At 38.7% G+C, this 22,537-nt stretch overlaps 1 protein-coding gene and 1 non-coding gene across 2 annotated transcripts in view; both read left to right on the top strand.

Annotated features, from left to right (window-relative positions):
- scn2b (sodium channel, voltage-gated, type II, beta) overlaps nucleotides 1-16,711 on the top strand; it is a 79,317-nt gene extending 62,606 nt beyond the window's left edge. The window contains exons 2-5 of the mRNA XM_053320150.1: nucleotides 13,915-13,988; nucleotides 15,363-15,542; nucleotides 15,626-15,842; nucleotides 16,515-16,711. Of these exons, the coding sequence (XP_053176125.1) occupies nucleotides 13,915-13,988; nucleotides 15,363-15,542; nucleotides 15,626-15,842; nucleotides 16,515-16,711 (668 nt within the window). The remainder of the gene's footprint in view (nucleotides 1-13,914; nucleotides 13,989-15,362; nucleotides 15,543-15,625; nucleotides 15,843-16,514) is intronic.
- Nucleotides 6,983-7,056, top strand: trnat-agu (transfer RNA threonine (anticodon AGU)). Its single transcript has one exon. It is a non-coding gene; the product is annotated as a tRNA-Thr (tRNA).
- Nucleotides 16,712-22,537: the final 5,826 nt, after the last annotated feature.

The raw sequence follows: 22,537 nt of genomic DNA, 5'->3' as shown, positions 1-22,537 counted from the left end.
GATGCGATACATGCATCACATGTGACGAGATGGCTGCAATGCTGCCAAATTCGCATCCATTGCATCAACGCGCGAGTTGAAAATGTTGAACTTTTGCACAGTGCCACCACAGCCTATCAGTGTTGAGATTCTCCCGACGTCACTGACGTATAGCCCAAGTTAGCATAGCTGGCTTTCCCTTATAAAGTTTTGAAGAAAAAATAAATAGCTAGCTTCCCCGGCATAAAGTTACTGGTTTACTAGATTCAAAAGTTAATTTACGTGTGTTTTTGTCAGTTGATGTGCATTGCAGGAAATGGAAGAGCCTCAGGGACATATATATGAGAGAAAAGAGTATGTGATCTCAGCCATGGTTGATGATTGAAGAAGCAATGTTGTTGTTATCTAGTGAAAATGGGCGGGCTCGCTACTCACGCGAGTAATTCACGTTTATCGCGCTTGGTGTGAACGCCGCTTTAGTTTCTGCCAGACTGTATTTGTGCTATGTGCCGCAGCTTTCCAGCTTATTGTTTGATTCTAAGTTTAGTTCTGATCTTGTGTTTTGACCCAGCCTGTACTGTTTGGATTTTAGTGTAGCCATGTTTGAATTAGTTATGTTATTTATTTTGAAAGTAAAGACTGTTAAACTTTGTGTCTGCATCCTAAGTCATGCTATTAGGTTCCCTCATGCTTTTTTTGGCACTGTGACACAAAGAGTCTAGGTTGATTCCTCAGTTTTTTAGACCCTATGATAAAGCCCCACATCAGCCATCAGCATTATGGTACTACAAGAGGATAGAGATGCTACAGGCCTACACTTTTTCTATTGTGTATAAGCTTCTGTTGCACTTGGCAATATGAGTCTCATTGTATGTTGATACAACAATTTACATATATACAGCAGAATTATAAACAGATTGTCAACTAACAGTATACATTCAGACATCACTTTCAGACACTAAGGTTAACATATACAACAATATAATTAGCTGTTTTAGGCATTATCTAATTAGTTACTTCAAAAACTGAATGTTGTAGTTTCATGATAGGGCATATTTCTTCTTCATATTTATATTAGATTAAATTAAGTGTGTTTCTATTGTTGTGTCTTTTGTTTACAATTTTAGCCTGTAGGCCTGGCGATAAATGGTCTAATAGCTGGTGACAGTAAATTTGGATGCTCTTTCCCATGCAGTCATAAATTATGTCATGTTAACTGGCAACCACCCCACCCTCTTTTTCACTGTCTTTATTACTCCTAATGGCTTAATGGTTTCAAACCACTCTTCTAATGTCCTCTTGCCTCTTACCATCCCTCTCTTCCTGTCTACACACACCACCTCCTCACTCTTCTAATTCGTTTTCTATTCCTCTTTACTGACATTACCCATTTTTCTGAAAGCTGAGATTATCAGTCTGCTGAAAGGAAATTGTACATCTTCTCTTTAGCCTCTGTCTCCTGACAGCCAATTTCTTCACAAGGTGCTCACCACTGTTGTTTATTAGCATTATCTCTCTCTGCCTCATGTAAGTAACAAATAAAAAGATGGATGGACTGGTGGTACATGAGACTTCCAGTCAGCATATGCCTCTTTTAATTCCCTGTTCTCTCCTCCTTTATTTTTCGGTTTGTCTACATGGCCTATGGTCAAATGTATCAACATACTGTGGTTAGGATAGTTTGACTCTATCATATACTGTAAAGATGTTACAAGGAACTTAAAATATATTGACAGTTAGCTTTACCAGCAATGAGACTATAAATATAATGTCTGTAGAGTGTCTAAAATAAAAAGGATTTACTCACTGGTGAGCATGAAAGTGAACAGTAAATTTCATGTCAAGCATGCCATGAAACCGAATTCAGTTTGTAAACTGAATTCGGTTAGTAATGGATTTCACAGTCACTCAGTTGGCAATACAAAATACAGTGTGCATGTTCTACTGATGTGCTTGTATAATTATCTAAATAGTAAATAAAGCATAATAATATATCAATATAATGAAATGTTATTTCTGCACATTATTGTGCCCTTTACATAAATGTGGAACACACACACCCACATACACAGTTTGGTTAAAACGTTTGCAGCTGATGCTAAACCAATGAATACAGGGATACTGATTGTATTATACACAAAACAAAGCACATACCATTATGTGTGTGTGTGTATGTGATTAGTTTATTACCAAGAGTCTAGGTTGATTCCTCAGTTTTAGCCCCTGTGATGCAGTCCCATGTCAGCCTCATTCTGGTATTGCAAGAGGACAGAGATGCACTTTCCCCCATGCAGTACGAATCTCCTTGTATGTTGGTGCAACAACTTATACAGCAGAATTGTAAACAGTTTGTCAACTAATGGTAAACATTATGAATGAATAAGGCAATGCTTTCAGACACTAAGGTTGAAATATACAATAATATAATTAGCTGTCTTATGCATTATCTAATTATATAATAAAACTAAATGTTGTGGTCCATGGTCGATGGTCCATGATAGTGATTCGTAATATTAGCCTGTAGGCCTGCCTATGATGGTCTAAAGGCTGGTAACAATAAATTTAGATGCTCTTTCCCATGTCGTCACGAGTTATGTCATGCTAACTGGCATCCACCCCACCGCCTGCTTCACTGTCTTTATTACTCCTAATGGCTTAATGGTTTCAAACCACTCTTTTGACATCCTCTTGCTTCTTACCATCCCTCTCTTCCTGTCTACACACACCACCTCCTCACTCTTTTAATTCTGCTCTTTCTATTTCTCTTTCCTGACATCACCCTGATTATCTGAAAACTGTGATTATCAGTCTGCTTCTCTTTAGCCTCTATCTCCTGAAGGCCAATTTCTTCAACAGGCGCACACCAGTGTTGTTTATTAGCATTGTAAGTAACAAGTGAAAAGATGGACAGACTGGTGGTACATGAGACTTCCAGTCAGTGTATGCCTCTTTTATTTCCCTGTATCTTCTCCTGCTGCCGCCCACCTTGGAAAGATGGATAGGAGAATGGATTTAAAGAGGGAAGGAGGGAGGTTGGGATGGTCTCTGATTATTTTTTCGTTTGTCTGCACGGCATCCTCATCCTTCTGACCCCATGTAAACATTATTTAGTTGAACACAACTGTGGTAAAACTATGCTGAATTTTGTCATCGTTAATGTGTTAATCTGAGATGGCAAACATTTACAGTTTTGCTTTAATAAAAATCCAATACACAACACCTGATTGTAAAATGATACAAACATTTTTTTTTAATATTCATGTACATATAGATTAATGAAAACAAATTAACAAAGTGATTTAGTTGGGCCACCACAAGCTTCTAAGAAAGCTTCAATTCTTGATAGCATTGATGAGTGGATGACACATTATATTTCCTCATTTTGTGTTTTGATGATGGTGGTTGCTAAGCAACCTCACATAGACGTTCAATTAGGTAAGGATTCAGTGATGGCTATATCTATCATATTATAATTACGTATATTATGATTTCAGGGACTTTTTGTGTCTTATATGGATGCATATGCCAATTCTGGTTTTCTCATTGTCACACATCTCAGCATGTTTAATTTTTTCCTCCTATTTATGTATTATTTGTCTTTTTTTGCTTTATTCTTCGTGTTATAAATAATTACTGTAAAACCTGAGAGATATGACGATGAATTAATTATACTGTGCTTCCTCTCTTCCCGCCCTCTCGCCTCCACCGCAAACAAACCGACAACCATGAGATCAACCATCATAAGGCTACAGACACTGCCAGCCATGTCCTGCCTCTAAAAAATAGCATATACTGGGATTTTTTAAAAGCATTTTAACGCATATACTAAGAGCAGACTTGCTGCTCGTTTTCTATTCATGAAATTTTTCTAAAATTTAAAAGGTCGTTTTTTTGTTTTTTTTCTTTTCTTTTTTTATAAAAAAGGAGAGAAAATGTCTTCCCGCGCGCAGGAAAGCAGGTCTGTCGTCCAGCTGGTGAGCGCAGTGCTGCTGCTGCTCTCGCTCTCCGGTAAGAAACAAAAACAGCCAAACCGATCAATGCTTTGATACATTGATACGCGGATCGACAGTTCGATACAATGATAGCTCCTGCAAACGGCTCCATCTTTCGGCCTTTTCCCTCATATCTGGCTGTGCGTGTGTGTGTGTCAGTGTGTGACACAGAGGAGGAGGAGAGGGAGTGTGTGTGTGTGTGATGAAGGGTGTACTGTGTGATAATCTCGTTTAATTGTTATTCCTGCATTTTACCAATTTGATTAGGTCATCGAATATATCAATATTTTCTTGGCTTTTCTCCGCACACTTTGACTGGTTTCTGATCAGCCGTGTTAGTTTTGCGTGAGGGCTTATTGCCTTCTACGTCTCTATATACCCCCTGGTGACGGTTAAATCAGTGGCCGGGTGTATCACAACCTTTAAGTAGGATTATGATGCACTCTGTAAAAATAAATATTGGCTTAGTCTGCAAAATGATAGTGTAGCTACAGCAGGTCCCTGTGACTCAGTGCTGCTGTGAGTGCTAGATAGAAATAGGCCTATAACCAGGTGCTAACAGTGTGTTATTGATATTTATAGGTCAGTTGCAGTTGTATAACATAATATTAGGGGTATGAGATGGATGGATGGTTTATTAATCCATTGGCACATGAATGCATATAGAGCAAATGTCAACAGGATGATATCCTACCTCAACTCTTATCTGCCTTGTGAGAGCCATCTGATCAAAACACACTGTTACACAATATCGCCCACATCTGATCATTATTTAAATTGAGATTCAAATTGATCTTTAGGTGCTTGACTAAATTTCCAGTGCTGTTAAGATGATTAACAAAAAAATCCTGTTTTATGCAATCCAGCATTGTGGTGAAGCATATCACTGAGTTAGCATGACAAACTGCTGCTGCTGCTTAGATGTCATTTTAATGCCAAAATAACAATGGGTCCTTGCCTCCAGGCAACAGCAGGACTCCTCTGGAGTCTTTGCCCTCTTGCCTTGCCTTTCGGTCCCTAATAAAGCCACTTCTCATTAGTGACAAAATGCAACATGTAGGTTACTGTACTAGTAACACTTCACCAAGTGAAATCTTCCTTGTTCTGACATTAGATTAGGTATCAATTTAATAAAGGAAATCCATAAATGATCATGGTTTTGATGTGTAGCTCTCATCATTGATTTTTATTTTATTACTATACATTTTGAAAGAGCAAAAACAGAATTAAACTACATTATTGGTATCTATGTGGAGCATGTTCTTGTTTTGTGGTCTTTGGCCCTCATCTAGGGCTGGGCGATATGAACAAAATCAAGTATCACAATATATTTGACCAAATACCTCCATATCGATATTGCAACAACAATGTAGAGATGACTCTTGATGCTTTCACAAAATATTTACACAATGGAATGTTTGATAAATAATCATCGGTAATATGGATATAATGACAAAGTAGGTAAAAGGTAAATAACAGAACAGCTAGAACAGTCTGGTAAGTTCAGAAAATTACACATTTTTACAGCAATGTAACATTTAAACGCAGGAAAAGACAGCACTGATGACATATCACGATATTACGATATCCTAAATCTAAGACGATATCTAGTCTCATATCACAATATCAATATAATCGATATATTGCCCGGCCCTAATCACTGGGCCTTTGCATCCAGCCCAAGCAGGAAACAAGATGTTGTAAATCAATAAGATGTCAGGGAAAGAAGGCAGTGTTTTGGATGTGATCATTTCATAAATAGTTTGTAATTTTATTGGTTAAATATAGATAATGAGACACAGAAAATTATGTTTCCCAGAGAGTGAAAGCAATAGAGAAAAAAATGCATAACTACCTATTAAAAAAAAGAAATCAATAAAAAGAAAAAGCCCATTTTCAATCCCAATTCATAGTCACTTTAAAACTACTGTGACAAGCTAAACTGTAGTTTGAGTGAGACATTTTGCCTAGTTTGACACTATGTGAGCCAAGAAGGACAATGGCGTTGTCTTCTTGTGTCATCAAATGTAGCCTAATAGTGATTGGGAAATTACATATGGGAACTCATGCCAGTGTATTTTTAGTTAGTGTTGCTGTCGCACCTACTGTATGCCAACTGAAAACAGATACCCAAAAGTTTACTGTTGCTGGGGAGCTTGTTGCATGGAGATGCTAAGATATAGATGCTTCCTTCTTTTTCTATCAACAGGATGTAGCCTTTGGTAAAGACAACTGAAAGATTGCAGCATTGCTATTCAATCTTTAATCATACATAGTGTGCGTGGTATATCGGTTATATATAAAAACACACCTTAAGTATATCACTGAGAGAACTTTAAATGTACAGATATTTATATTATCCTTAATTTAGACATATAACACAGTAATACATGCCTCATGCCTGAATTACAGATGTGGTGCCACACCCTGAGCTGGCTCATGAAAACAAATAAAGTCACAAAAGCTACTGCTGCATGCATTATAAAAGCAATTGATCAGGTAACATTATGTTGACTCCAGCCCCATAAACACATACTGCAACTCTTTCATAAGTGTTAATTTGTCAGCTGCAAAAGCACTCAGAATGCAGTTTGCTGAAAAACTGTTTTATATTATTTTGGAAATACAGCAACTGTAGAATATTCCAATAAAAAGTTTGTCAACATAGTATTTCTTTGGACTTTAATTACTGCTATAATTTCCCATTGATTATTTTTCTATGCCCATCAGAGTTTTAACTTTTTCACAGCAGCTTAAAAAGCGCAGTTACCACTCAGAGGCACTAGAGGGCAGCAGCACACCATGAAGAGAATTTGTATACTGCAAATGTACTGGCATGGAAATGTACAGGCCAATGTATAACCCATGTCTGACATTAGTAAGCAAAGAACAATCACATGGCAACATGTTCAGTCAAAATTCTAATGTAACAGTAGTCTAGATGCAGTATACTTGTATGCCACACACCAGCCAGTAGCAACGTATTTCTGTAATGGGTGAGAGTAGCCCTAGGCGCTGTGGCTTAGTTGGTTAAAGTGCCTGTCTAGTAAACAGGAGATCCTGGGTTCAAATCCCAGCAGTACCTTTTCTTTATTTTTTATTTTTTTAAAGCAGGAAATAAAATATTGAAGACTTTGTTCATCAGTACTTAGTATAGAAATGTATTGCAAAATGTTACTGTGCCCACTCATGCAGTGCTTGTAGTATAATCATTATGTTTCTGACATAATCTACATAAAATGTGTTTTTGCTAAAGATTACTTGTATCTTTGTTTTGGTGTTGAATACTATTTTTGTATGAAACCTATCAACATACAGGAGGCATTGTATGGCAATGTTTCAAAGCAAGGCAAGGCAGCTTTATTTACAAAAGTGCATTTCATACCCAAGGGCAACTCAATGTGCTTTATATAAAAACAAACATTTGACAGCAAGAATGATAAAAAAAACAAGCAATAAAAAAGAACCCAATTCAAACAAAGTACAGAAAAATAGAAAGAGAGAAAGAAAATAAAAATCTAGACTAAAATAGAGCATAAAATATGAGAGTGCAGCATAAAATAATGATTTACATTAAAATCATTAAAAGGACATCCAGTGCAAATGAAACATTACCATTTAAAGTGTGTTAAAAGAGCTCAATCATAAGCACAGGAGAAGAGAAGTGTTTTAACCTGGATTTAAAAGTGTTCACAGTTGGGGCTGATGTCAGTTCTGCTGGTAGTTTGTTCCAGTTGTGTGCAGCATAACAGCTAAAAGCTGCTTCACCATGTTTAGTTTGAACTCTGGGCTCAACTATCTGACCTGAGTCAGTAGATCTCAGAGCTCTGGGCTCAACTATCTGACCTGAGTCAGTAGATCTCAGAACTGCCTTTCGAGTTATTCCTGGGTGGTTATGTATCATTTTATTGTTTTGTTGATTTGTATTGATATTTAACCTTATGGACTGGATTTTTTCACTGAAAAAGCAAATTTGCCTTTTTCTGTGGGAAGGAGTTCTGGAGCGATCTGTTTAGGGGGGTTGTAAGCTTATCAACCGTAGCAAACAGAGTACGAGTGTTGTTGATGGGTTTTTTTTTAATAATTTCAAAAAAAGTGTTGCTGTCTAGCTTTGAGTAACTCATAGTTAAAATTACAAAGACTTTGTTTGTAGAGGTCAAGGTGAATTTGAAGTTTACTTTTTCTCCACTTACGCTCTGCTTTCCTGCATTCTGTTTTTAAAGCCTTTATCATCATAGTGTTCCTCCATGGTGTTTTCTTTCTGCTCAAGGTCATCTTAGTTTTAATAGGTGCAACAGCATCCATGACATTTTCCAGTTAAATTTATCCAGGAGTTCATCAACTGACTCTGCACTCATAGTTGGTGACATAGCTATAGCCTCATGGTTTCCACTATACATTTTGTCAAGGTGGCCCGCCACTGCTTTATTATTGCCGCCGTGGCGCACAGTATGTATTGGGATACATTGTAAATAATTTCTCCACTCCCCTAAACTCTTTTCGTCAGGCCAGCGCGTGCTTTGACTGGCGTTTTCACTGCTGCTCTGACAGCCCTGTAGGCTGTGGGCTCTGATTTGACAACGCACCGCCTAACCTGCGCATGTTGTGTGTTTCATCAGCTGATGAGCGTCAACATGGGCAACAGGCATAGGTTGCCAATCGCCTTGGGGCCCCCAAATACATAGGGGCTCTGCTACTCTGCTATTAAGTTTTATTCACTTTTAGAGTTGGATAATAATCAAATATTTGTAACCATGAACTTCATTTTAAATCCAAAAATACGTCTTATAGGGACATAGAAAGTTATTATTTATGCCCTACTTTAGCCTAGTTTATGGTTTGGGGGACCTTAAAACTGAAACTTGAATGATGATTGGTCACTTAGCCAAGGTTTACTTGTGAAGGCCAATGCCAGATGTAGGCTATGAATCTGAATTAATTTAGGTATTGGCCATCTCCAAAAGGCCACCTCAAAATCCACCAGAATGCAGGAAATCATATCTAACAAAACCAAAACTTTCTGGGGAAGAACCCCCACACCCACTGCCAGTGTTTTTGTCCACCACATACTGGGGTGGAGGGAGGGTGGGGGGGTTGGCACTGGCCTTCCCCCGCACGCCTCCATAAACTTTGCACTGGTATCCTCATTTATGTACCTTCTCCTAACAGACACAGAGGTTAACTGAACATTTGGAATGATCTGTAGGTCAAAGAACACACAGAAATGATCAGAAAGAGCCAAGTCCTTAACATCAACAGAAGAAATGTCAACACCTTTGACATGATCCAGAGTGTGGCCTCAAGTGGCCTCTTGCAACATGTGAAAGGGCCCACACCCTTTCACATGTTGCAAGAGGCCAAAAGCGTCAAGTAGAGCAGAGATTTCTTTGGCATTACTGTCCATGTAATTGTCTACGTGAATGTAAAAATCCCCTGTTATGATAAAAAAGTAATAGTCAGTGCAGATAACTGACAGCAGTTCAGCAAACTCATTGATCACAACATCAGTTTAAGTGTGATTAGTTTGTTATCAAAAGTCAGATTAATCCTAGTCTACTATTAAACATTAGGTAGTAAAATGTTCATCCTCTGCAGCAGTGGAGCCACTGGCAATACATATTGTTTTAAAAAAAGGAAAAACAGAAGAAAAAAGTGGTTTTACTAGAAATATGATCATGTGATATGTTCTCTTTTTGTTTGTTTGTTTTTGTTTTTATCTGAATATACATGTATATAGTAGCTGTAGGTTCCACTCAAACCCTGTAAATGTGTTCTGAAAGTTGTGACTCTACTAGAAGTAGACATGACTTTTAATAATGCATAGCTTGCATAACTGTGAAAGAGTGGAAGGGTGACAAGGACAAGGGATGGAAAGTACCTTTCAACTCTTGCTCAATCCATTAGTCAACACTTTCCATGTTGTTTGGTATTCAATAGTGATCATAAATGAGATCTAAAATGAGTATGGGCTTGTGCAATGATTATGCCTGAATACAATGCAGTAAAAGGTCGATACAAAGGCTAATGTGACCCTGTCTGTGCTACTGTGTTTCCCATGGGTAGTGATGTTCAACTTGTGATAATATTACAGATACATATCTATCATATCTACATGTTGTGTCGGTTAATGCAGTGCAGCAACATTTTCATATTATCACACAGTACTGTATTACTTTATAAGTTTCTGAGACTGTTTAGTATCCCAGTCTAGTCATGACATAATTTCCTCCCCACAGGATTCTTTCAACTCCTCCACAAATTTCTGACAAGTCATATTTCTGCAGTGAGCTGTATTGACTGCTGACTGCCCCCACATCTACAATAGCACCTGAGTGTTGCAGCATCAAGTATGGAATTCTCCCAAACAAAGGGCTATAGAGCCCACAGTATAGAACTGAGCTGAATCACAGTTTATAAATATGTAAAGGCAGCATGCTGGGTCAACATATCATACACTAAATGCTTGTATGTTTTACAGGCTTTGCTTGGTGTAGCTGCACAAATAACTCATGATTCACCTTTTCACCAAAAGAAAAAGCAACAGGACCAAACTACCAAATGAACTCAAATGCTTCAAAAACCCTTAATGCCATTTTGTCAGCACACATGTATACATTACCCTCCCGTAACAGCACTTGTCTAGCACAAGGAAGATAGACTTGGTGGCACAATCAAGTGTTAAAATGCCAAGCAGTAATATACTGTAGGTGGGAGTCAAGCAAATGACTAATAATGTACTGTCCCACCCTAAACTAACAAGACTCCAATGCACAACATGTTTTGCATAGAGGAACAAACAATCAGCTCATGATTGCAGCAAACAATCAGAGTCCTGAGGCCTGTACTACGAAGCTGGATTTTCTCTTATCGAGGTAACTTCAGGGTTAACCCTGGGTTTTCCGTCCTACGACGCTGGTTCACTTCTTACCGGGGTAAATCACCATGGTAACTTATGCTGAATGGCTAACCTGCTCCGGAGCAGGTTATGTTCTGGATAAGAGATCAACGAGTATAAAAGCACCACCTCCTGACCAATCAGTGGAAAATGACCTGCCCATTCTTAGAAGAACATTGGTGCAGGGATCGTGAGAGGAGCGCTTTGGAGAGAAAGAGTTTTTAGGGGTAGATGCAATTTTTTAATTGACCAAAATATATATTTTAAAAAAAATCCTTGAGGCACATGATATATTCTGGGATATTATTCTGTATGGTATACAGTTGGTTTGACATCCTGAGATCAAAGGGTCAGAGAGCATAATAACTTTATGTATTTATTGTAATTGTAAAAAAAATGACAAAAAGATATATTTGTAAAGTAAGCCTTGTGGCACACGAGGAATATTAGTCTGTAATACAGCTGGTTTGACATCATTCACTCAAATGGTTGAAGCGCATAATAGGTTTGTATTTTGAATGTTGAATATTAAACTAAGTTAATGTCTCTTATGAAAGGAAGGGCACTGAGGAAGCGATCTGGCCCAAACGTCTGTGCTGTAATAAAGTGACATTGAATGATCAGAGTGCTGTCCGTTAAAATTGTCCGATTAATTAATATTGTAATGATCTCATGAATTTACACATTAACAGTGTCAGCAATTTTCTACCAGCATTCCTTCCTGGCTTTTGCTGCTGCAACAGTGTTGCTTTTGGCCTGATGACGTTTGAATTCTTAATTTTTTTGAAGAATAATTGTCTGCTCCTCCATGGTAAAGTAGGCTGCTCTGCAGAGTTTCTCCATGTTTGTGATTGGTCAGACGCTGCAAACACCTCCCCTTTATGTGAGCGCACAGTGATCAAGATTGGAAAACCCTGGGTTCAATTACTAAGTTGATAACCAGCTTCGTAGTACCATTTATCATGATTGCAAATATCTGGGTAAATCAACCCAGGTAACAGAGAGATATCCAGGGTATGTTAATCCAGCTTCGTAGTACAGGCCTCAGATCTGGTGTTGTCGTCTAGCTACTTGTGATGCATCACCATTAAGCTAATATTGCCCAGGGGACATATATGTTATTAACAAGTGCTTCCAGTTGAAGTGTGTTGTAGAGAATTTATGGTGAACTCAATGGCCATGCTCGGAGGAGGTGGGAGTCAAAGCCCAGACCCCCAAAAAAGACATGATGTTTCTCTATTAAGCTGTTAAAGTGGCAACCAATAGCTTTAACTAAAAACAAAATCTGGGACATAATGTAGTTTTCCTTCTTCAGTAGTTCAGATAATTGGCCCCTAAAAAGAAGGAGGGTGCACATTTGATACCCCAGTGAAACGTCAACCAACTCAACACCAGCATCCTCTCCAATAAACCATCCAAGGCCAGCCCCTTGAGAGCAGATGATATAAGGATTTGTATCACACAGTACTACTAAATGATCATCATCATCAAAAAAGAACCTGGAGTGTAAATATTTCAGATCATCATGTGAATACTTGGCTGTATCCTGTTCAACCCTGAAAGCAGCTTTAAATTCAGAAGAAGCCTTCAAAGGATGCTGTCCACACAGTCAAGTTGGTTTTCACAGGGTCCTTACTTTGAATAGTTTGAATGCCATGATGTGTAATTGGATCTGGCAGAGGGGGAGCCATGCTACTATAAAAACTTTTATTCACTGACATACTTATTGAAACTTTCCTCTCCAGCCATGGAAAGATGCACCTGATCAATAATGCTGCTTGACAATGATGTGATAAATATGAAATAAGACTCAGCTGTCAGTGTTTTCATCACTTGTTTGTCTTTAATTAAGAACACTGAATGGTTGCAATGAACTCTACAATTACAAATGGCAGTTCCATGTGTCATGTTTTTCAAAATGCCAGCCGGTTAGTGAACTCTTATGAAACTAGTTGGACGATCACATTATTATTCATTGTTCAAAGTCAATCATACATTTTCTCTTTTTCATACTGTTCTTACTGCAGTCTCTTTCTTTATTCCATGCCTTTGTGTCCTTGCATTATTGTACCCCTTAATTAGAGACATTAAATACAAACTGATATTGCCACCTATGCAAGCACAAACCTATGCATACATAAAACCTGATGAAAAACACATAGAGTGGGATAAGAGAGATGGTGACTGCAACGGAAAGATGACATAACAACACTACCTTCGGTTTACCTCTTTTTTTCTGCATTGACCTTGCAAGCACAGGGAACAATGGAGGAAAACGGAAGGCAGTAAGAGAGAGAAATGTCTGCGAGTTTTGGGAAGGGAAGATATGGTGCAGACAGAGAAAGTGCAAATTTGAGGGTAGGAGAGGAGTTGGTGCGAACAGGGGCTTCTAAAGAGGCGTGACAGGAGGTAAAATGAGGTGGACAAAGATGGGAGAGGAAAGAGGGAGGGGCAGAGAGAGGGAGGAGTCACATGAGGCCCACTTTACTGCAGTATTTCATTTGTTAGCATGTCTGTGTCTCTCTCCCTTTCTGCATCTGCCTCTCTTTTTCACCATCCACAGTACTGCTGAGTCAGCAGGAGCCTGTATCGCACTGATTCTCTAAATGTATATCGGTGTATGACTTATTGTAGCAATGGGACATCTTTATACAGTGCTGACCATATGTGTGTGTGTGTGTGTGTGTGTGTGTGTGTGTGTGTGTGAGAGAGAGAGAGAGAGAGTGACAGCAGTGCATATTTGAATGTGTTGGGGTTGGCTGTGTATCCAGACAGACCAGTATACAGGGATGACATTGACAGAGCACAGCTAGCATGCTTAGCTCATTGCTGACAATGCACACCTTTTGTGATGGAGTGTGTGCATTTGTGTGGAGAGAGAGAGCAAGAAGCATGTTCTGCACTGCAAAACACAAAACACCTGACTCTGGTGGATGGTGTGCATAGAAAATTGCGTGTGTATGTGTCTGTGTGTGTGTGGGTGTAAATTATACATATCGACGGTGGGTGGAGATGTAGAAAGTGCATGGGTGTGTTTGTGTGGTGCAGAGAGGCAGGCCTGTGGAGTGGTGCAGCAGCAGTGGGAAGGGAGCCAGAAACACCCGACTGCAGAGGAGAGAATGGTGCAGAGTCCCATCACACACACACACACACACACACACACACACACGCACACATACACTGAGAGAGAGCACAGATTCTGTCTGGGGAGTGGAAGCCCATGCTGTGACATTAATGTTAGAAGAGAGGAGGAAATGTGAGGAAACTAAATGATACTTACTTTCATTTAATTTCAAGTAACATTATGTGCCATTTTGACTTCAATTTTAGGATGTTAAATCTAAGATACCTCCTAAAGTTAAACAGTGTATATACGTATCAAACATAGTTTCCTGTAGAGGGGGCTTTTGTAGACAAAAACTATGATTATTCAATTTTATTTTGTTGTTTTTTGTTTTGTTTTTGTTTAAATTGTTCTTATTTTAAAGGTTTTTTTTCTTACTCAGAATTTATGGCCAAATTAGAGAAGATGCTGCCCTGCTAACTTAATCAAGTGGAAAGATTGTAATTACTTTAAACACACTTTACATAATTAATGAAGGACATTTTAGAACCAGATGTCCACAGCACATAAGTATGATTGACTCATTTCACTTCATTCCATTGTTTCCATTAAGATAGATTTGTAAATGACAGAGCTTGGTGCCAAAATGTTTCATCCACAAGTTCAATCCAAATGTGACCAGTCATATCTGACAACCCATCACAAATACACATAAAGTGATACATGCATTACAATTTTGCAATCAAAATATAATTTTTTCCTCAAAGGACTGAGCCCAGTCAGTGCTTTAAAAAATGCAAATCAAATTATAAAGGTGTGATATTGCAGACTTATGTTGTAGACTTAGATGGACTAAAATACAAACATTCTGCACTTCTGTTTGTTATCTATTTTAAAATAGACTTCATTGGAATTGTTTAAGTACATACAGTACGTCATATTGCTTGATCTACAATCACTTTATGGAAGTTCCCCACATCTAGAAATCTTTTCTGTTAGTTAAACACAGGGAGGGATTCACATCAAATACCTGTCAGCTTGAAAAACAGCATACTACAGATGGAGTGCAAAGAGTCAGCAGTTTCATGGAAAAAACACATCCTCACTATACAGCATATTGGCTAGGCGAAACTGCTGAAGAATGGAATAACACTCTTTTAGTTGCTCACAGTCAAATGAGCACATACTCTGTCTCGATTTACATGACTTGGATTAGACTCAAACCTGAGTCAGAAATCTGATATTTTTAGACACAATTGGAAAAGAACAGAAAGGACTTTGTACTCACAATGTATTGATGTAATGCTGTCAGTATATATAATTTAGTACATTTGATGATGAAAAATGAATCAATTATAGTTGACACATGCTATAACTCTTTAAATTATTACAATTTATATATTATATTTTAAATATTTCAATATTTATACAGTTGTTGTTTTTATTTACAGGTTGTTCAAGCATGGATGTTATTGTGGCAAGTAAAATAAATGCACTGAATGGAACAACTGTTAAAATCGGCTGCACATTCACCTCCTGCTATAAGATGGATGTCACCAAGTTTGCCATGAATTGGACCTACCAAGAATCACTCAATGATACAGAGGAGATGGTAAGATGGCTAGTTCATATACTGAACACACAATACTAAGGGGGGCTATGTTATTGATGTCCAGTTTTCTCTCTTTCCCCTAGTTTATGACTTACCAAAGGAAAAAAGGAATGGTATCTCAGCGTACAGAGCAGTTTGGAGACAGGGTCACATTTGTTGGGAACCTGGATAAGAATGACATGTCAATCACCCTATCAGATGTTCAGCTGGAGGATGAGGGGATTTACAACTGTTATGTGAGAAACCCTCCAGATCGCATCCAGGGACACGGTGTCATAAAGTTCAACGTGGTTACTGAACGTAAGATACTCCACCTTTGAAAATACAAAATTGCAACTGTCTATACATTCCAACCTTTGCCTTTAAAATACACTCCCTGATATCTCACAATAGCATCCCTGCAACCCCTAAATTTCTTGCTTGCTCTTCTAACTGCTATCAAGTGCTAAACTAAAATCAGGAAGTGTATTCATAAGGGTGCATGTTCTTGTGTTGGTAGTTTGTAGTTGGCGGCAAAAAAATATGGCTAAAAACGCTCCATTTGTTGGTTTGCACAGTTAGCTGTTTATGCTGCTGTGGATAATTGCACAAGCAGGAAATGAACGAAATGTATTTAGTCTCATTTCCTTATTTTGCAGTGCACTCTCTCAGTCACCTTATCTTAAGAATAAATGCCATACAATAATTGTGTATAACATACTGTGTGTGAGTTTCCTAGACCTAGAGCATGAAAACCTACTGGTGATGAGTCAGCTTTTAAATCATTGATGACCAGTAAGACGTTGAAACTGTCCCTCAGCATCTCTCTCACACTCACACTTATGCACATACACAACACAGGCTAACTCAGCAGCACTTTAGTTCTTTCCACTCTGTTTAATCAGCCCAGTAAAGATTTTAGCCAGTATTGCACTTGTCTGCATCCTTTGTCTACAAAATACTTAACCCTGTCCTCTCCTGTCTTCTCCTCAGTTCCCCCTCCAAGGGACTCAACCATTGCAGTTGCCATTGGGGCATCAGTGGGCGGAGCATTAGCTCTACTGATTCTTTCCATGGTGATAGTTAAATGCCTCCGTCGACACCGGAAACAGGAACTGATTTCAGAGGAGAAGATGGAGGAGGAGGGAAAACTGGAGGCTGAAGGTGTTGCAGAGGAGGGAACAAAGTAAGAAATTTCACCGTAACACTTTTAATTCTCAATCAGAAACTCCCAGCAGCACCATATTTAAAATTTAAACAAGTTTTACTGGCACATATAAACAAATATGTCACTGTAGTGCAACCACCCCACATAAAGGGGAGAGGATGGTATTTGGGCACTGTTACTGCTGACAATCACAATTTACTATGGAACATACAGCTGCGAATGCACCAAATTATACAGAATGTAATTTACTGCGCAACAATTTTATCCTTCCTACCTCAACTTGACAGTGCAGTGACTCACTACTGAGTGCAGCTAATGATGCACACATGTTGCCAGTACCACTGATTTAGTAAGACTAAAGCCCTTCAACAAAACAAAACATAACACTTGGAAACATAAAATATTCTACTGAAACCTGTATTACATTTATGCAATATGACTGAAATGAACAGAAACAGACTGAAATTAGTTATCCAACACAAAAACACCAGTGATGTTGGGAACCAGGACTACGTGAGAAGGGAGAGAAGAAACCTTTTCACAGTCACCCATGTTCTGGCAGATACCATTGCCTTCAATAATATACTGATTCTGATTCTTACTGGCATATGCCATTGGTAATGATTGTATTGCTGTGAGGACTCTTTTACCATTGTTCCTTTAATTAAAACGGGGTGGATTGCAGACCCCTCCAGATCTGTAAACTGGCTTTGCACCTCTCAATAGTAAAGGTGTCAAAATTGACACTGGCCTGACAATGCACCTCTGCTCTCTACCCCATTTGAAGTAGTCATTTGGATGTGGATGATGGGAGAAGGGTCTGAACCAAACAAGCTAAAAAGATTACTTTCCCATGAAAAAGAGACGGATGCTTTATTTGAGACTGAATACATGTCATCCTACCCAGATGCCCAAACCACCTCTGCTGATCCAGATACTCCTTGGAGAAAACTAATTTCAGCCACTTTTGTCCAAAATCTAATTCTTTCAGTCACTACCCAAACCACAACAGCCACCACAACTGTCTGGTACAATGCCTGCATTACTGCTGAGGCTGCACCAATCTGCCTGTCAACCTCAAGCTCCATCTTACCTTCACAAGATCCCAAAATACTTGAACTCCTTCATTTGGGGCAGCAAGTCCACCTTTTTTTAGCAGAGGACCATGGCCTCAGATTTGAAGGTGCTGACCTTCATCTTGGCTGCTTCACATTCAGCTGCAAACTGTCCTAGTGCCTGCTGTAAGTCATGGTTTGTTGAAGCCAACAGAACCACAACATCTGTAAAAAGCAGAGAAGCAATCCTTAGATTCCAAAACTCTCCTTCCCCAAGCTGTGTCTTGAGATTCTGTACATGAAAATCACAAACATAATTGGTGACAAGAGACAGCCCTAGGAGCCCAACACCCACTGAGAACGAGTACCCCATACTCCTGTAGCACTATCCACAAGTTGCCCTGAGGGACACGATCATAAGCCCTCTCCAAGTCCACAAATCACATGTAGACTGGATGTGTAAACCCCCATGACCCTTCAGGTATCCTTGCAAGGGTTATGAGGTTAAGAGATGTTCCACTTTTCCACAGCCAAGATGGAATCTGTATTGTTCCCCCTGAATCTGAATATTTTTTCTAAGGTTTTCCTGGGAGGGTGAGTAGTGTGATCCCCCAGTAGTTGGAGCACATCCTCCAGTCCCCTTTTTTGAAAATGGGAACCACCATCCCGGTCTGCCTGTCCATAGGTAGTGACCTCCATGCAATATTGAGGAGGCACGCCTGCCAAGACAGCCCTTCATCATTCTCAGTGCCTGTATTTCAGCCTTTGCAGATACTTTGTGAATTATACAATCTTTTTCTCATCTGCACAAGTTTACCCACACAATCCTTTTGTAAATTCATCCCAAAGTATACAATTATGGTTTGTGTAAGACTGCATTTTATTATATTGTGATAAAACTAGATGTTGTTTAAACTTTTCCTATTGAAAATTATATTCTTAAATTTCTGTTGTGATTTTTGCGCGTATAATCTCAATTCATTAATTCCCTAAAGAATAGGGAGACCCACATTTCACCAAAGACAAAGAAATTAATATTAATTAAGTGGCCTAACACGATTTGGTGGAAAAAAAGTTTTGTCAATCAGCCAGTGAAATTATTTTCAAGATCATTTCACACAAGTAGTTAGGTAAAGTGAAAGCGGTCTATTTGACATTCAACTACAACATATCAAGACTCAGCAGAGACTGTATTGATGACCAACATTGGTCTTCTTTCAAGAACAACCATGATGGTATCTGCCACAAGATCCTCTTTATCCCTATGGCAGTGAGTTGCCAAGGATCAGTTTAGAAACCCCACTACTGTCTGACCCTCTCATTCTGACCCACTCAGTGCTTCTGCCTCAAGTGAGCTTTACATCACTGGAAAACTCTGAGTACAGCCAGCATTGAAACAACAGTTTCAGGTTCAACTGGAAGACTTTCAGCTCTGCTACAATGCCACAAAGGTGGGCAAATTTTCCATGTCATGCTGTGATAAGAGTTGGTGTTGGAAAGTGCTCTAAATTCTTAAATGTATGCATTTGAGAACTGTGATTAATTCCCTAGCATTTATTGGTATATAACCCTGAATTCACATACTCCCTTTTCCTTATCGCTAAACCAACTGATCAGTTTTATTTTGCCATTTAAAAGATCCATCTCATGTATGTTTGAGACTGATCTGCCATTATTATTATCAAAACGTCTTTATTCAGTGGATGGAAATTTAATTCTAAATAAATTTCCTCATTTATCAGCTAGTGTTGTCTGTTTATATTCTTCAAAGCAGAGACTAAAGATCAGTAGAGAGTGGAGAATTCATAACTCATAATGGGATTAGTTAATCTGGTTTATTCATTTTCCTTCAGTTGAAGGTGGTGCCCCAATTCTTAATGGTGCAAAATTTAAGTGTAGTCATACAGCTATAGTATGCTGTCTGTTAATGCGATATATCTTACCGCCATAACACTACAGTATACTAATGTGGTTTAACTTAATCTAGCTAGTGTTCATTTGGCGTCAAATTAGTAGCATGTCTCACATTTAACACAGCTGCTAGTTACTACTACTTGCCAACTATCAATTGTAAATATAATCAAATGTAAAATTCAAAAATAACAATTGTATTTTGTCGTTACAGCTGAAATATCAGCTTATCTAGTTAGGTGAGAAAGGCCATTAAATACCAGAGACACTGTATTCTGCAGTTAAGCTGCCTTTAATGAATCACTGAGGCGAAGACATACAGGCTTCCTGAGCTCTGCAGCAAGAGAGGCAGACTGAACAACTCACACCAACACTTTATACATTCAGCCTGCACTTAACAGAACCATTAACACAAGTGATTCATCGGTCACGTACATGTCTCGTCCAGTCATACTTCGCCATATGCAGACACCTTTTTCCTGTGAGATAATCAATAACAATTACATGTATCATACGGTATAATTCAGAACTAAGGTTGCTATGCTTGCTGTACATATCCCAGTGGTATGAGCATCATGGTGACAACTGACACTGACAGCAGCTGCCTACCAAGAGTCAGCATTGGAGTATGGCAGAAATAATTTGTATATGGTAGTGGTACCATAAAAACCAGTCTATAAGTCGCACTGGTGTGGGGGGGTTTCATGCTAAGAAAAACACTATTTAAATGCAGTAGTTATTCATTTATACACCAAAACTTTCTCAATTTACTCTCATTTGAAACACATTCAAAACACACATATTACACACATCTGAAACAGTGTGTCGGGTTAATGGTTAATGGTCCGGTAATGATTTGCTTAACTGAACTGGACCAGTATATTAACTCAAACTGGGTTCGGGTTAGGCTGAGTTTCAATTAAACCTTTTAAAAGAACAAGGTAACTTTACATATTTAATATAATGTGTATCTGTGTGCTTACTCAAGTCCCAAAAAGTCTTCATCACAGCTGTCAATATGCGCAAATAGACTACTGTACCCAAGTTGCACTTTTGCACAACACGCTTCAAAACCAGTGTCGTCTGTAAATACTGAAACATCACAGCAACTAGTGTCTGAAATACTTCTGATCAACACACAATAATTTTTTCCATAGAGCATACAGCATTACAGGTCATCAATTGTCGATCTATATTTTCATTAGCTGCCGCAACAGCTGGAGCAAGCAGCATGTGCTTGACACTACTGTTTATGACACGTTATGGTTCATGAGTGTGGACGCTCACATCATGTTTAAAGTTATAGTTTTTGTATCGTTCTTATTGTGGACGGCCCTTTACATACCTATAATCATATACATATCCAACCTCTCTCTGTGTTTTACTGGTGAATAGGACTATGATTAGTAGCACTAATTAAACTTAAGAACACATTTCCAACCACATTCCTCAGTCCTTAAATCCTACATTCTATAGCTCAGACCAAGAGTCACAGGGCTTCATTTTGTATTGTTATATCTTCTGTATGGTCTAGCCAATAGTATCTTTATGTACAGACCTCGTCAAATTAACATCTACTCATTTTCCCATCATCGTTGCACACAGGTTTCAGTGTAATGAAAACGCACAGATTCCTAATACTAACCCTGAAATATGGTGTAGTGTATAGTACAGGGTCATGGCATTGGTTTTGTCTAAGGTCACAACAGCTTCCCTAAATGGACTGCACTTTTTAGTCATCCAACCACTCAATATGCATTTACACTACATGTCACATTCACCCATTCACACACACACACACACAGTGATGGCAGAGGCTGCCATGCAGGGTGCCTAAGGAGAAACTAACCATTCACACGCTACTGGCCCAGACATCAGAAGCAATTTGGGGTGAAGTATCTTGGCATTTTGACAACCAGACAGCTAACCTGTTTTTGGCATCTCCTCTCTTTAATTTACAGACAGCCATAGCTGGGTCATCAAATTGAACCAGTGGCCTGTGGAGCTTTCAACCCCAACACCCCCTCTGGTAAATTCATGTTTATGTCAGCCAGCCTGAATTGTTGTCGTCCTCCGCCATAAACATCATGTCTACTAGAGAGTTTAATTTTATATGTACATTATACAGCAAAATATGAAATCCAACTTAGTGTCGTGTACATTTCTTTGTATGTGTTGTGTCCCAGATCTCTCTACCTGCAGGCTTTATCTCAAGGGAGGTTTATTTACTGGGGCATCTACCAAGCATATTACTAGTTTAGGTCAAAATGGTCATTTTCTTCTCTCTTTTCTTTCAGACATGTGATCCCCCCTACCTGAAGATCTATAGTAACCACTGCTTGACCCAACATCCACTGATTCTATCCATCCCCTTCTGCATGTGTATGTGTGCGTGTCAGTGGACACAAGTGTGCTTTTATGTGTGTGTGTACTGAATGTGTCTGTGTGTGCTTGTGTATTTCTATAGGTCTGTGTGAGACATGTTTTTTTCTCCTTGAAATAAGCCAGGGAACACATCTGCAACTTAACCACTAAACACATATTACTTTGTTCATAGCTACAAGTAAATATTAATTGCATTTAAAGTATTTCTCATGATAAGGAACACTATTTCCGTAGCACACTGTACAACAGGCTAGGGCTGGGCGGTATGACCTAAAATGTTTACTACAATATATTTTGAATATGGAATGGTATCAATATCACAGCATTAGAGTATCTAATGGTTGTTCTCATGTTTTCAATAGAATGTTATTTTAAATGCAGTACAAAAACTATTCATTGCCTGAAGTTAAAGCTATTATCAATTAACTTATGTGCCTGTCTATCACCATCTATCACCGTCTTACCTTGCAAGACAGCAGGATTTTAGCGATCACACG

This window comes from Scomber japonicus, chromosome 6, assembly GCF_027409825.1.
Source record: "Scomber japonicus isolate fScoJap1 chromosome 6, fScoJap1.pri, whole genome shotgun sequence".
Lineage (NCBI taxonomy): Eukaryota > Metazoa > Chordata > Actinopteri > Scombriformes > Scombridae > Scomber > Scomber japonicus.
The sequence above is the reverse complement of the archived record's forward strand: the minus strand, read 5'-3'. Positions and strand labels throughout refer to the sequence as shown.